At 47.4% G+C, this 14,043-nt stretch overlaps 3 protein-coding genes and 1 non-coding gene across 5 annotated transcripts in view; 3 read left to right on the top strand and 1 right to left on the bottom strand.

Moving 5' to 3' along the window:
* The window catches only part of LOC128721869 (protein fem-1 homolog CG6966), a 45,726-nt gene extending 39,707 nt beyond the window's left edge, over positions 1–6,019 (top strand). Inside the window, exons 1-7 of one of the 2 annotated variants that reach the window (XM_053815669.1) lie at positions 724–1,053; positions 1,811–2,171; positions 2,266–2,484; positions 2,559–2,745; positions 2,806–3,442; positions 3,540–3,779; positions 3,871–6,019. In XM_053815669.1, coding sequence (XP_053671644.1) covers positions 724–1,053; positions 1,811–2,171; positions 2,266–2,484; positions 2,559–2,745; positions 2,806–3,442; positions 3,540–3,779; positions 3,871–4,056 — 2,160 coding nt within the window. In that variant the 3' untranslated portion in view covers positions 4,057–6,019. Of the gene's footprint in view, positions 1–723; positions 1,054–1,810; positions 2,172–2,265; positions 2,485–2,558; positions 2,746–2,805; positions 3,443–3,539; positions 3,780–3,870 lie in introns of those variants that run through there. The other variant, XM_053815670.1, reaches the window with a different exon arrangement.
* A 578-nt stretch (positions 6,020–6,597) lies between these two features.
* On the top strand, positions 6,598–7,457 carry LOC128721527 (uncharacterized). Its single transcript, XM_053815292.1, is given in 2 exon segments — positions 6,598–6,924; positions 6,981–7,457. Coding segments are annotated over 2 exon segments (804 nt in total).
* A 363-nt stretch (positions 7,458–7,820) lies between these two features.
* LOC128721518 (mitochondrial potassium channel-like) lies at positions 7,821–8,833 on the top strand. The gene is made up of 2 exons (XM_053815280.1): positions 7,821–8,312; positions 8,384–8,833. The coding sequence occupies exons 1-2, from the start codon at positions 7,821–7,823 to the stop codon at positions 8,831–8,833; spliced, it is 942 nt and encodes a 313-aa protein (XP_053671255.1).
* Positions 8,834–11,939: 3,106 nt separating this feature from the next.
* Trnas-gcu (transfer RNA serine (anticodon GCU)) lies at positions 11,940–12,021 on the bottom strand. The gene has a single exon. It is a non-coding gene; the product is annotated as a tRNA-Ser (tRNA).
* Between the last annotated feature and the right edge of the window lie 2,022 nt (positions 12,022–14,043).

Genomic DNA, 14,043 nt, shown 5'->3' with positions numbered 1-14,043 from the left:
GTCAAAGAGCCGCTTCCCACCGTGTCATTGGATTGCTTCACCATTTGGTAAAAACCAGTCTCCCTGTGCGAGGTTTTGGTTGCGAGCCGGAGATTAACTTTGTTTCACTCACCACCGTTCGGGTTTTTTTTTGGTGTGAATCGCGTTCACGAAATCCCGTCGCGATCGAGTTTTCCAATGTCAAATGCAGTTTTGCCACGTATCGCTCCTCTCGACCAGGACCTGTGACTGTGCACGAGAAAACGATGTTAAGGCTTAAAACGTGACTCATAGACAGCCAAGCGTAAGTCGCCGGCAGATTGCTGGCGGAAGCTTTCGTGCGGGGAAAATAAATGCAGTTCGTTTGCTGCACTCCGTTGAAATGCGTCATTCGTTTGGGGCTACAGTGAGTTGGGCTGTGTTTGATAGATAAAGTTTTTGTCTCACAATCTCTAGGTTAAAGTAACGCAAAAGTGTGCTCTGCATGTGGTAAACGAACTCTCGAAGTCTAAATCCGTCTATTAGCACCTTCCTGCCATCGTGCGATGAAAGTGTCCGAGAGTGAGATTCGCTCACTCAAAGCCCCCGTGAAAAGCGATAGTTCTCGATGAGCTAGCTCATACGTGGTGCCACAGTTACGCCGGGTATTGTGAAGAAAGAAAAAACAAACAAACAGCCTCCTCCTTGAGGGGTGTTATTAGCACCAAACCCGTGCCTGCCCTTCGCGTGCCTTTCTCATGCGCTATGCTCATCAATGCGATCCTGCGGGCATTGATCGTGCACACACTCAAGCGCCACCGGCGGCGTTCCAAATGCGCCCTGCTGCGATCGCTGCTAAAGATGGTGAACTTCCGGCGTTTCGGGCACTACCAGCACTATCTCGCGTATCCGGTGCAGCCAGCCAGTGATGATCCACCCGTCGTAGGGCCTGCCCAACCGGCAGTTCCGGTGCCTGTGGCCGGAAATGTTATCGCGGCAGGCGAACCGGCCGAGAACCGGCGCCGGAGGCCTATGCAACATCGCTTTCGAATCGTCGGTGAGGAGGAGTTCCTCCAGCAGGAGGCAGACATAAGGGTAAGGGTTGTGATGGGGTCACCGATGGGAACGAGCGAGCAAACGAGCGTGGAAACAATCGATCGGCGTAGCGTAGGGCAGACGGTAGCGTGAGTAATCGATGTAAGGTTGATGAAGGTCCCCACCTTTAGTCACACACACCGCCTGTCTAAGGGTGGGAGTATCGATTACGAAGTGAATGCTATCCAAACGTGATCGATGTTGCCACGTGGAAGCAAACGAATGATCACCCAACGATCGTACCGGACCGAACAAAGCGCCCTCCTACTGTACGGAGGAAGCTAGGGCTTGGTGCTGTTTGTTGAGCGGTTTTGTGGCGCGATAAGTGGCTTGATTAAACTATCTTCCTCGCGGATCGTTATTGGATCGAGTAGCCGGGTCTCCCGGTGACTGGACTGTTAGTGCTACATGCTGCGGTTACTGATAACTTTGCCCCCGATGGGGTATCACAATATTTACTCACCCGTTCGGTGGCGTAGCCCTTCTGTTCTGCTCAGCCCAAGCCCTACACACCCTGCCGCACGATGTGCCGGCGGAAGCTGGAGTTACTCTTTAATGGTGTTTGATTTTGGAGTTCTATAGAACCTTCACGGGTTTGTGACCTGACGCTTGATGGGTTGCTTTTTTTTTGTATGCTTAGCGACTTCTTCCGGGTTTGGGAAGGAACTCAGGGGATTTCCGATGAAATTTTCCTCCCAGGAGAAGTTTGATTTACTCGCTTGATTAATTGTGCATTTTTGTTTTTCCATCCACCCAGAAATGGACCTCCCGATCGATGGCAAACGACCTGCGAACGTTGGTCACGATGAAGACGAATGGCGTCACACCGTTGCTGATCGCTTGCCGCAACGGTCACTTCGACGTGGTGCAGTACCTCATCAAGCGGTGCCATGCGGACGTCGAGCAGTCCGGTTCGGTGATATTCGACGGGGAAAAGATCGAGGGCGCACCGCCACTCTGGTGCGCGTCCGCCGCCGGCCACACGAACATAGTTAAGCTCTTAGTCCAGCACGGTGCCAAAGTGAATAGTACAACCAAAACGAACAGCACACCGTTGCGAGCGGCGTGCTTCGATGGGCACTACGATATTGTGAAGTATCTCGTCTCGCAAGGTGCAGGTAAGGGCGTATCCCTTCGCAGGATCCGAAATGATCCTTCGGGCTGGGAAGTCACAGGACGCTGACACTTTGATGTTCGATCTTCTCTCCACAGACATTGAGGTTGCGAACCGGCACGGACACACCTGCCTGATGATTGCCTGCTACAAGGGACACTACAAAATCACACAGTACTTGCTGTCGCTCAAGACGGACGTGAACCGGCGCAGCGTGAAGGGCAACACGGCCCTGCATGATTGTGCCGAGTCGGGTTCGCTCGAGATCCTGCAGCTGCTCCTGCAGCACGGCGCCACCATGGATGTGGATTCGTACGGTAAGTGAGCGTACAAGATCGTTGCTTTGCATCCTTTTTTTTGCTGATGGCATCGGTTTAATTTGTATTCGTAGGCATGACACCGCTGTTAGCCGCAAGCGTCACAGGACACCTGCCGATCGTGGAACACCTGATCAAGCTGCCGTTCGTATCCCGGGAGGATCGTATCGCGGCCCTTGAGCTGCTCGGTGCTACGTACGTCGACAAGAAGCGCGACATGCTTGGGGCACTTTCGTTCTGGAAGCGTGCCATGGAAGACAGGTACACGGGACAGGACAGGTTCACTGGGGATCGTACTAACGCGTACTTCTCGAATTGTAGATACAACAACACCCCGGTGCTTCCGAAGCCCGAATGCAAAGCGGTTTCACCGTACGATTTCGTGCAGGAGGTTAACAATCTTAGCATGCTCGAGGAGCTAGTGATGGATCCGGACCAGATGCGCATGCAGGCGTTGCTGATCCGCGAGCGAATATTGGGCCCCGTCCATCCGGACACGAGCTATTACATCCGGTTCCGTGGTGCCGTGTACGCTGACTCTGGTCGGTTTGATCGGTGCATCGAGCTGTGGACGTACGCGCTGTCGATGCAGCAACACATCCTGGAACCGCTCAATCCGATGACACAATCGTCGCTGCTGTCGTTTGCTGAACTGTTCAGCTACATGCTGGGTGAGGTTGGGCGTCCCATTACCCGGGGTCGTATTGTGCCGCCGATCGAAACGTCCGACATGTTGGTCGTGTTCAAGAAGTCCATCCGCGAGGTGCAACTCGGCCAGCGGATGTTTGATAAAATGGCGTTCCACGAGCGGGACCACGGGGCGCTCAGCCGGGCGTTGGTGATTTCGCTGCACTTGGCCTGCCTGCTGGTGCGGTTGCTTGACGAGGAGGAAGAGCTGTGTTCGGCGGATATGAAGCACCAAATTCTGCAGGCTCTGTACGATCTGGTTAGCTTGAAGGTGCGTACTTGTGAGGGGGCCGTTCGTCTCCCCCCCCAAAAAAAAAGGCAGCCGTGAAAGGGGTATAATTTACTCGTTTAATCTTCTCACTTGGCAGATTGTTTCACAAACGGGCCGGACGGCGTTACATCTCGCGTGCTACAAAGATGCAGCCCTCGTCGGTCGGTATCCGGTCTGTCAGCTTCCATCGGCGCGGCTTGCGAAGGCGCTACTCCAGGTTGGTGCCGACCCGAACGCACAGGACGATAATGGTAACACGCCGCTGCACCTGGCAGCCCAAGCACGGCCCTGCCCGCCCAATCTGGCACAAATTCTCCTAGACCACGGCGCTCATCTGGTGGGTACACGATCCTGCCGTCTGTATGAAGGCGCGAACGAGATTGGTTGTATGATCGCTCAACTTTATTTCCCCTTTCCCACCCACACAGGACACGAAAAATGTCGACGGTGATACGTTTGAGTCGCTCCTGCAAAACCAGCAACTGCACGAGCTGGTCAACCCGCTCAAGTACACCCGGCTGTCCTGCCTAGCGGCGCGTGTTATCAAGCGTTACGCAATCAACTGCCAGCACGACATCCCTAAGTGTTTGCACGTGTTCGTCGATTCGCACTAACTCGCACTTCCTGTTCCGGGGCTCCGAAGCCGGCCGTATCCCGTACCCTGGATGGAGCCGACGGTGGTGCCCGTTCAGCGAGGGGGAAGTGTTGATCCGCGCGTAAGGATCGACTGGTGCGCGTAGGATAATAGGACGTAGATAGACATTGCAATGTGAAAGCGATAGGGTTAAGCGGTTCTAGCTCGGATGCGACTACGCGTGCAGCTGGCAGACGGATGATACAATAATTTTAGGATAAATCGAAAGTTTTAGCAGCGAACGCAGTAGCGCAGCGCGCATCGATCTTATGTCAGGTAAACACACGGTGCAAACACCTTTCGCTGCCATTCACCCAACCGGAAGGAGGAGGAGTTGATAGGTGCAAGAAGCTAGAGAAGACCCTGACAGCAGGAAGGAAAGGCGGGCGTGCTATCGAGCTTGCTAGTACGGGGTTGGGTGCCGAGGATAGGAGTACCGTGGATGAGACAGTCATGCCCACTCATTAACTGTGAAACGCGCCACCACGTCTAACGATCAGCCAACGATTTGAGCATGCATCAAAACGGCTTCGGAGTGATCGGCGACAATGGTAGTGAGCGATTTTTATGCAAAGTATGTATGGCCACCCGGTTGTTAGCCGGCAATTTTCCGTTAGATAGCTAATGCTGTTCGAAAAACGAGCGGTTTAAATGTGAGAACGGAGAAGGTGAAACTTTAGTAAAGGACCTTGCATTGGTCATGGAGGCATGCTTTCGATGGAATTCCGCTGTGGTAATGGCGTGGGATTTTAAGCTTTGGTTCCGCGAATTTAAGTTGTTTTTATACAAAATTGTCGACGGATGAGATAGATGTGGGTAGTGAAGTGCAAGCTCAGAACTATATATATCAACTTGTATTTTGCTAGAGATACTCGTCCCCATGCTCACTGCATTGTTCCAAACTGTCTAATAGTGGTTCAGCTCATCAGGTCCCGTGAAAGAAGGACGGTAGAACGAGATAATGTTAAGGGTGTAAATGCATATTGTGTGCACGTCAACTACAACGTTTTTTTAGAATTCTCTTACAACCGATAGCAATATGCTGTTGAAAATGATTCATAACCGTGTGATAGCGAGGAGCGAAAGAGAGCCCTTGAGATATGGGATTGCGTGAGGAGCAGGGCCAAACATATCACTTTAGGTTCTGCTTTTTGTTTGCTTTTAGTTGCTAAATGATGTAGAATTGTAAGCCACTTCCCAATAAATGAAAACCTCATCATACTGTAATGCTGTACGGTTCATGATAATTTCGCTTATAAATGTTATGTATGAAATGGAGTTAGGTTAATGTATGAGGGTGTCGTTGAGAAATGCAGGCCGACGAGAAGTAGCGTTCAAGAATAATTCTACATTACCTGATATTTCGCGTTTGGTGTTAGAGTTGAGGAAATATATTCTTGAGTTTTAGTGCTGCCACAACATAGTCGCTTTGCAAACGCGACCACGCTAGTGCCCTAATACCCTGTCGAGGTGGAATTGTGGTATTGCGAACGGTAGAAGGTGCTAGCCGACAGTGGAAACGATCACCTAACTGCCTTCGTTGCTGTGCTATTGTGGACATTTTTTCGACCAGGATTTAAAAAGATAATAAATACTGTAATTCGAATTCCAATCGTCTCCATATAGTTTGCCGTAAGATATCGGTTCGGACTATGCAAATTATAACTATTTGTGATGGTGGTTCTAATGCGAGAAGGAAAAATGGCTTGGACAATTTGAATTATGCAACCGGCACAGGTTTGGGAAATGAATGAAAACGAATGCTAAGTAAGGAACTAAAATGAAGAAGAGTGAGAGAGAGAGAGAGATAGTAAAGAATGATAGTGATAAAGTGAGTGTTATATGAGGTACAATATTATAGCGAAATAACGATGAAAACAAAAATGTTACAATTGACATAAATGCGTTTAAGCTTCATATAAAAAAGGACGTACGTAAACACTATGTGCATGAATCAAAATATAGAAAATGATATAATAAAACCACATCAACAATATATACATTAGTTTCTTTAGATAAAACTATAAATAATGCTTAGCCTTATAGATTACAGTAGAGTTGTTTAAAAATTCAAATTAGCATGCACTATGATACTTGTAGTGGTAATAATTTTGCATTCCAAAGAGGCAAGAAAGAAAAATGAATAAGCAGAAACCTTGACCATTGCTTATTATAATAATTATCCATTTTTAGCTTGACATAGGTGTAAGCCTTTTGAAGAGAGTAATGCATTCCATCTGATTCGAACAAATATGAAAATCAGTAAATTTTATGAAGAGCACTTGCTGCGTATGGTAATTAGAAATGCGTAGAATTTTCACAGGGGTAATTCTGCATAACAATCATTTTAGTTACATTGTTCAGTTCGTTTAAAATGGGGTTTTTTGTTAAGTGATTGTCTTGGGTGTTAACCAAAATGGCGTTGAGCAAAGTAACATCGTATCATAATCTAAAATTGTTTCGTGCAGTAATTACGAAGAGTTGTCTTCCTTCAACCGTTACGATCGAATTTCGCGCCGCAATGGTGCAAAGAAACTATGTGTCTAACCAAAATGGACAATCGCCTTTCTATCGCCGCCTGAGGTTGAATTTCGTCGGCCACAGCAAGCACCTATTGCATGGCATGAAAACTGCCTACGATGAGTTTACCGGTAACGATGAAATCATTGAGTGCCAAAAAAATATGAACAAGATTTTGAACGAATTTGCTGTTTTAATGGAGGTACGCAACGCTTGCGAGAGCGAATTAATCGACGTTAAAAGCAAGATCGCAGACGTACATGCTGCTCAGCATGCGATCAGTCGAGAGGATGATAAATTCATGGATCTTATAATCAAAGAATTTAAGGTAATATACACTGACACATTGTTCATTCGCATTGCTGAATATTATCTATTTTGTAGCTTTTTTCAGAAAAACAGCGCTTGGAGAGCCAAGTAGACATCATAAACCAGAGACAGCAAAAACTTTTCCTGCGGTTTTCGCTTGTCAGCAATTATATGCACACTAAGGAGCGCCAGAAGGCTAGTATTGAGCGTCTGGTCAAACTAGGCTTAGTGGCGATTGCAACGTTCTTTTGATTTCTGGGAAACACCGGCTACAATCTTAACAACGATGCTGCCATAAAGAAGCACATGGACAAACAGTCGATGATGTTAAGCAAAGTTTTATATCACATCGAAGAAGAACGATCAAGCAAGGCACAGGATAAGGAGTCCTGTGCAAGCTATCTTTACCGACAACCAGGTCGGTTTTACGGATATATGTTTCGCAAACAATCGAGCGAATCATGGGGAAGCAGTTTGTCTCGTCAGCCGGTTCGACTATACCGGTATTTTTTCCAAAGAAACAGTGAGGAGAAAGCATTGCTGTTTCAATAATGTACCTTTACTATTAAATTTTCTTGTATTTTTTAGCTACGAGTTTTTAGAGCATCAATTGACAAATGAATATTTTTCAAAGCGTTTTTTCTTCGAAGTAATTACAATATGATTCTTTATTCAATAAAAGAACTGGAATGATTTTTTCTCAGTTTGCTTCTTCTTCTCAGTTTTTCTACAATATCGTTTCGCCTACTGAAAAAGGTAGGCAATCAATCCTTTCTTGACATTTTTATTTTGACATAACGTCACTTATGCCGGTCGTAATGAATTTCAAAATAAACAATGTGATAGTAGTGTAGAAATTTTCCCAGTTCGGTTTTTTTTCTTAGTTAAAAGCAAGGTGCATTTTGTAAGGCAATTATGTTACTAACACGTATTAGCGTATCCTACATAAAGCATGGGCTGAAACTGTCGTCATGCGGCACAAACAATATCATAATTATACGTTGTCTGGCAGAGCAAGCAAAGGTCGTTGATTCGGAACCACTGAGGAAAGAATCGTTTCAATATTACAGTATCCCTTCACAAACAAATCCAACGAATAGCCAAAATCAATCGCGTCAGGGAACGGACATAGCCGTACGCCGTATTAGCCTTATAGATCTGGCCAAAAGTAAGCTTTACGAAGCGCAAAGCTTCTACGATGAGTTCAGCGGAATGAACGAGGTGAAATTCGCTCAAAACAGGGTGATAGAAATCCAGGATCAGCTGCAGCTGGTACAGGAACGGCGGCGGCATATTTTATTAGAATTAACCCTAGTACGCAAGCAGCTGCAAGACATTTACGTGGAGCTGCAGAAGGCAATTCGTGGCGAACATCGTTATGTAGAATTGATCAAACAAGAATTCGACGTAAGCGGTTACAAGTGAATCCGGTATGAATGGTTCACAATGCTCATGTTTTCACTGCCCAATTCTTTCAGGTACTGGCTCGGGAGAAGGAAAAAAACCAAATTTTCCAAATCATCGACCAGGAAGAACGGGAACTATTTTCCCACCTGACGGCGGCGGTTAAGACGTCACACGAGAAAGAACGAACTCAGGCTAATAACGTGAAATACTGGTCAATCATAGCGTCCGGTGTAGGAGCACTACTGGGCATTATAGCCACATCGATCAACTACTATTTCCGCAACACACAGTTCGAAACCATAAGAAAAGCGGCTGAAGAGAGCAACCGTAAGCTGGAGTCGGTGGAGCAAAAGCTAATCGAAATGGAAACGACGATTGAACGAATGAACGTTACTTGGAGTCGACATTTAACGACTAACCGAGCAGTCGAACAGCGAGTCCGGGTGACTGCAGAGTCTTGGGGAAGCTATCTCCGACGACATACGGCGCGATTCTTAAGAATTTTCCTACCGAAGGCATAGAGATGCAATTAATCTATGGGATTAAGCAATCCCAACATTATTTCTGAATCGCATTTGTTAGCATGAAGCTTATTTTAAGTAAGCAAATTATCCATAAATCGTTATCATCATCTTATAATTATCAATCATAAGAAGGACTATAAAAGGGATTTTAGATATTAAAAACATGTTGTTAGAATGTTAGAACAATATTTCTTATCAAACCAAAATGTGTATCGTTGTTATGTAATAAAATTGATACCTAAGAAACTTTTGTAATGCGTTCTTGATAAATGAACAACATGAGGCCAATGGATCATGTGTATGGTTCGTATTTTTAGTAGGTTAAACAGCTGACTTCTTGGGTTGCTTGAAATTTGCCCTGAGCTTTTTATCCTGCCATATTCATACGATGCTTGCTAAGCAGCTGAATAAATTACACGATAAATTGAACTAATCTTTCACCCTCCAACGGTTTTGTCGCGTATATCCTGGCGTTTGAAAAAGCAGTTGGCTATCGGTACTGCAGCAAATGAAAGAAGCGAAAGAGCAAAGTTTTCTTTCCGGTAGGTTTCGGCTACAGCATAACGCTTGCCTTGCCGTTGCGAAACCCGGTCACAGTTTTGCTCCACACGAAAGAAGCAGTGCCCACGCTTGTTTCAATTAATATTTTCTCAACCCTTTGTTTGTGGTTGGTTTGATGTGTCCAATTTTTCGTTCTACCGCATGGCGATGTGTCGTCATCTCCGTGCAGTTAAAGTAACTTCTCGGGCTCGCCACGCCGTCCGAGGATACGTAGGCGTCGACAGCCGGTCGGCTGAGGAGAAACACTGCCAGATCCGCCGGTCGCCAACCGAACGGGGGCTGACCGATTAAATTCAATTTCCGCCGTTGCACGCCACCCAGACACCAATTAAATTTAATCTCCTCACGGTGCTCGGATGCTGGAGTAAGGAATTGATTGTTGAAGCGAATTCGTGCGCCGCTCCCCAGGATCAACGATCGTCGGAAAGAAAGCACCGCCATGGGGTTTAGTGTGTGTATGTTAATGAGTGTGCTTTTTTTTTCTTTATTTCGTCTGCTTCCTCCTTCAAATGGTCCCCAGAACGTCCATGTGGGGTGTGGCGGTGGCTTCGTCCGGGATCTCGTTAAGGCAGACAAACAGGAAAAACGTTACCAAAAGTATCCCGGTGGCCATCAGGATGCCGACGACGAGAAAACACAACGCTAAAGCAACCACGGTAACTAGCAGCACTGCCAAACGGCCCTTGCGTTGAAGCAGCAGTTCCAGCTCGTCGAATAGATCGAAGGATTCGTTGGTAGGCTTCCCGTTGCGCCCGATCGTTGTTGTCCCTGCCACGTGGGACACACCGTGAACGTGAAGTGATCGTCGCTCCATACTCCTGCTGGACGAATGGATGCAGTTAGAGGACCAACTACGCCAGATCGAACTGTGCACTTTGCACCAACCGGTCACTTACGGAGGGCAAGCTTAGACACACACACACACACACTGGTCAATGTCGAACGCTAGACGAGTGAGAACGGAACTGCATTCGTGAAAAAAGCTCGGACCCGGTAAACAAATGTTATTTGCCCTCCGTAGGCTAACCGATTAGATTAGAACTCGTCTAATTCGAACGCTCTCATTCTCGTGCCGGTTCGATTGCTTAGCTGATTCGCTAGGAGCTCTGTTTCTCTTTGACGCCCTGTTTCGTCTTGCTCTCATTTTGTTACACAAAACATTGACGACAATCTCATCACCTCTGGGGTAAGTGGTTAGCACGCGATAAGGCGATTTTTTTGGGCATCACGTTTCGATGCACACGGGCTTGCTAGAAACATGTAACGAATGGAATTTGACGAGAGAGACAGAGAGAGAGAGAGAGAGAGAGAGAAAGAGAAAGAAACAATGCAAGAAAATGGAAAGAATTTTTTTTATAGTAAAGAAGAACTAGCCGCCCCTGTTATATGGCGTACAATGACGATTAGTTATGATCTACGATCAGTTTGAGCCTCTAAAGTTGTTCAAGGACGCGGCCACTTGACACACTCGTTGTACTGTGATGCCGCCCTTCCAGCATATCCAATGCATGGTCACTAATCATGCATATTTCTTGCACCACGCAGCAGCACGTTTACGTCGTCGATATTAGCATGCCTTCGACCGTGCGGCTTGTTATCAAACGATAAGCGCGGCCCTTTTCTGAGCAACCGGAACGCAACTGTTGTATTTGCCATGGTGACTTATCAACAAAAGGTCTGTGTAATTTTCAACTAAAAATAATTAAACAACATGCCAATATCAAGCAAACGGATGAAAAAATTAAAACCAACACAAACGACACGCGTTGGTCGCGTTGGAGCAAACAGGATAGCTCAAGCGACAGCCGCTCCCACTGGAGAGTCCTTGCGCAATGTGCGAGCTTTGTGCGGGTGTTTGCCCCAGCTGCTAGCGAAGGGTTTTTGGTGGCAGAATGTGTGTGTGCTTTTTTTTCTAAATCAACTAACCAGAAACGCGTCTTGTTTACTTCACCTCGCGGAGCCGGCATTTCGATCACTTGCAAATATGTAGCCGACGGGGAAACAAACACGTTTCCTCGAAACGGTTCGTTTTGACTGACACTTTAATGAGGAGCCACGAAAAAAAAAAAGCAACCCGTAGCAGTAGCCGTCTCTTAACGCAAGGGGCTGCGTGGTTTCGAAGCAGTTCGATGTTTGAGATCGGTAAACAAATGCACGCTCCTCTCTGACTCATATGGTTTCGAAAACGCAGGGGAAATGTTTTGTGCCTGGCAATGTAAGCCATCGCAGAACAGGAATCTAGATTTTTTTGCTTTAAAACGATCTGCAGGAATGGCTTCAAAATATTGTCAAAAATAAAAGAACACTTCATACTAAAAAGGGTAATTGTAAATCCCTTCTTATCACACAGCTTATTCCCATGAGCGCGTTTCAACTCATCGTTAGGAACTTAATTCAAGGATGAAAACGAGTGTGAAACAAGAAGAAGCTAGTTAGTTACTAAACATATACATACAGCAGCATGCATGATCGTGCATATGTCCTTAGAAGGATAATTTAAACAAAAATGTGATTTCACATCATTAACCCTCCTTCTTTTCTCCGACGAGGATGGGATTCGAACCCACGCGTGCAGAGCACATTGGATTAGCAGTCCAACGCCTTAACCACTCGGCCACCTCGTCGTCGTTACGCGTTGGTGCCTTATCAGCTCGCAGGTCCTATTATTCCAGCAGCCCCACCTTCGGCAGGTGGCTACAAACTGTCCATCGTACACGTAACCTTGACCTTCGAAAAAGGCCGCATAAATACGCTACACCTAACGGGTTCGGTTGTAGATTTGGCTTCCGTGTTTCGTGCCATTACTACTTCCCATCCAGACAGCACGCCGGCAGCATGCATTGTCTCACACGGTGTTGAATCATTGCCGCTTCTTCGGCAAAACGATGGCACAAGCGTGTGCTGGGTTTAATTGTTCGGTTTATTAAATTAAATTCCATCCACACAAGGTGCAGAGCGGTGCTGGAGACGATGGTGTCGGAAATGCTGCTGATGGACGCCCTGCCGATGTGAAGTCTGAGAGCGGGTCCCGTTTAACTGCGGTCGAGGTCTTGCAGAGGGATGATTGGATGGTATCGTGCGATCAAAATGTCGTTGTCGTTGTCGAGAACGCGATGGTACGAGCGGTGAGTGCGCGAGAAAGAGTAAAGGCGAGCGAATTATGATGATCGCGAGGGAACCCGACAGCCATGCAGCCGCATGCGATTGTGATGCAATTTGTTGGTGCCGTTCAAAGCACTCGATCGTAACTCGATCATTTGGTCAGGGAATGGGCATGCGCATTCGGCTCTGGTGGTGGCTGACGTGATCGCTTGCTGTGGAATGGGGATTCATTTGCGTACATGGCCTATACGCCGTAGCTAATATTCGCTTGCTTTTTGCGTGAGAATGAATGTACTGACTCTCTTCCAGGCGGTGCTGGAATACATTAGCTCCCGGGAAGCGAATCGAACATTCACTGAAGATTACGCAATTTTGAATGATAATATCGAACACACACGCACACATAACGCGTGACACATGCCAACGCTAACAGCATAAGGCCGCATAAGGCCGTTCGGATATCGTTAGAGAAGAACCGAAAGCAGTTCCGCGTTCGAGTGTCTCGAGTCAATTATGCTTATCTTGTTTTCCCGCTTCATCTCCACTTGTCGCAAAACTAGGTTACTGCCTGCCGCACAGAGCGACATGCGCCACAAGTTAGCCCGGCATTAAAAATTAGCCCCCAAAGCCTGGCAGGAGTTTGCAAAAGAAAAAAAAGAAAGGGAAATGGCGCAGTTCGCAAACTATTAGCATCGCTAGCAAGTGGGTGGGGATTTTCTCGCCCATCCCGACCAATTTTCCCGAAATCCTACGACCCCATAAAACTACCCCCCGATCAACGAGCCACCCTATTTGCACGCAACCGGAACCGATTCATCTTGCTGCTGGATGCGTCTCCGCGTCGTCAGATCTATATAAATGACGCGCTGGCAAACAAACGCAACCGGCGGTCGTCCTTTCGGGGTTTTCCCCGTGAACGGAACCGTGGAAATGAATCCCTATCGGGAGGGGGCAGAGCTAAAAAAAAACATGCCAGAAACAAAAGAAAGGAAGCAAAAACGGTTCCACAGGGTGGTGTGGGTTGTCGGAAGGGCTCCAACCTCACTGTCGGTGCCACCGTATCCTTGCCAGCCCTTCCCGGTTCCCGGGGGACAGCTTGAAAGGAGGACCGCTCGCCTAATGGCGTCCGTTGCGTCGATAAGGATGGCGGCTGGAGAGGACGAAATAGTTTCACTTTCATCGTCCTCGACCCCACACCACGCCCGTCCATCCCAACATCCCTTATTGACCCCAACCCCTGCGCCTTATTCGACTGGCTGCCCGTAAACAAAATTCACCACCCCAAAGGGAAGTGTGTGTGTGTGTGCCCAGCGGCGCCAATGGGCCTGGTCCCGGGATGGTCGGGCGAGGGATCACTTTGGAAGCGACACGAGCGAGAGAACCGCTCATCGGCGGGGATGCTGCCATTTCACTCACGCCTCGCGATTAGGGTGCACCGTACAAAAGCGCCCGTCTCGATGGGACGCGCGTTTAGTCGAACGCAATCGCTCGCAACGGGACGTGTTTTTTTGTGTGCGCGCCCTTTTCAAAACGCACCCATTGCG

This window comes from Anopheles nili, chromosome 2 (genome assembly GCF_943737925.1).
Source record: "Anopheles nili chromosome 2, idAnoNiliSN_F5_01, whole genome shotgun sequence".
NCBI classification, from domain to species: Eukaryota; Metazoa; Arthropoda; class Insecta; order Diptera; family Culicidae; genus Anopheles; species Anopheles nili.
Note: the sequence above shows the minus strand (reverse complement) of the source record. Positions and strands in the feature narration are given on the sequence as shown.

Bases quoted from the DNA above. Each gene is read 5' to 3' on its own strand.
- LOC128721518 (XM_053815280.1), top strand. From the start codon at position 7,821: ATGTTACTAACACGTATTAGCGTATCCTACATAAAGCATGGGCTGAAA. The intron at 8,313-8,383 runs GTAAGCGGTTAC...CAATTCTTTCAG, and splicing joins TGATCAAACAAGAATTCGAC to GTACTGGCTCGGGAGAAGGA.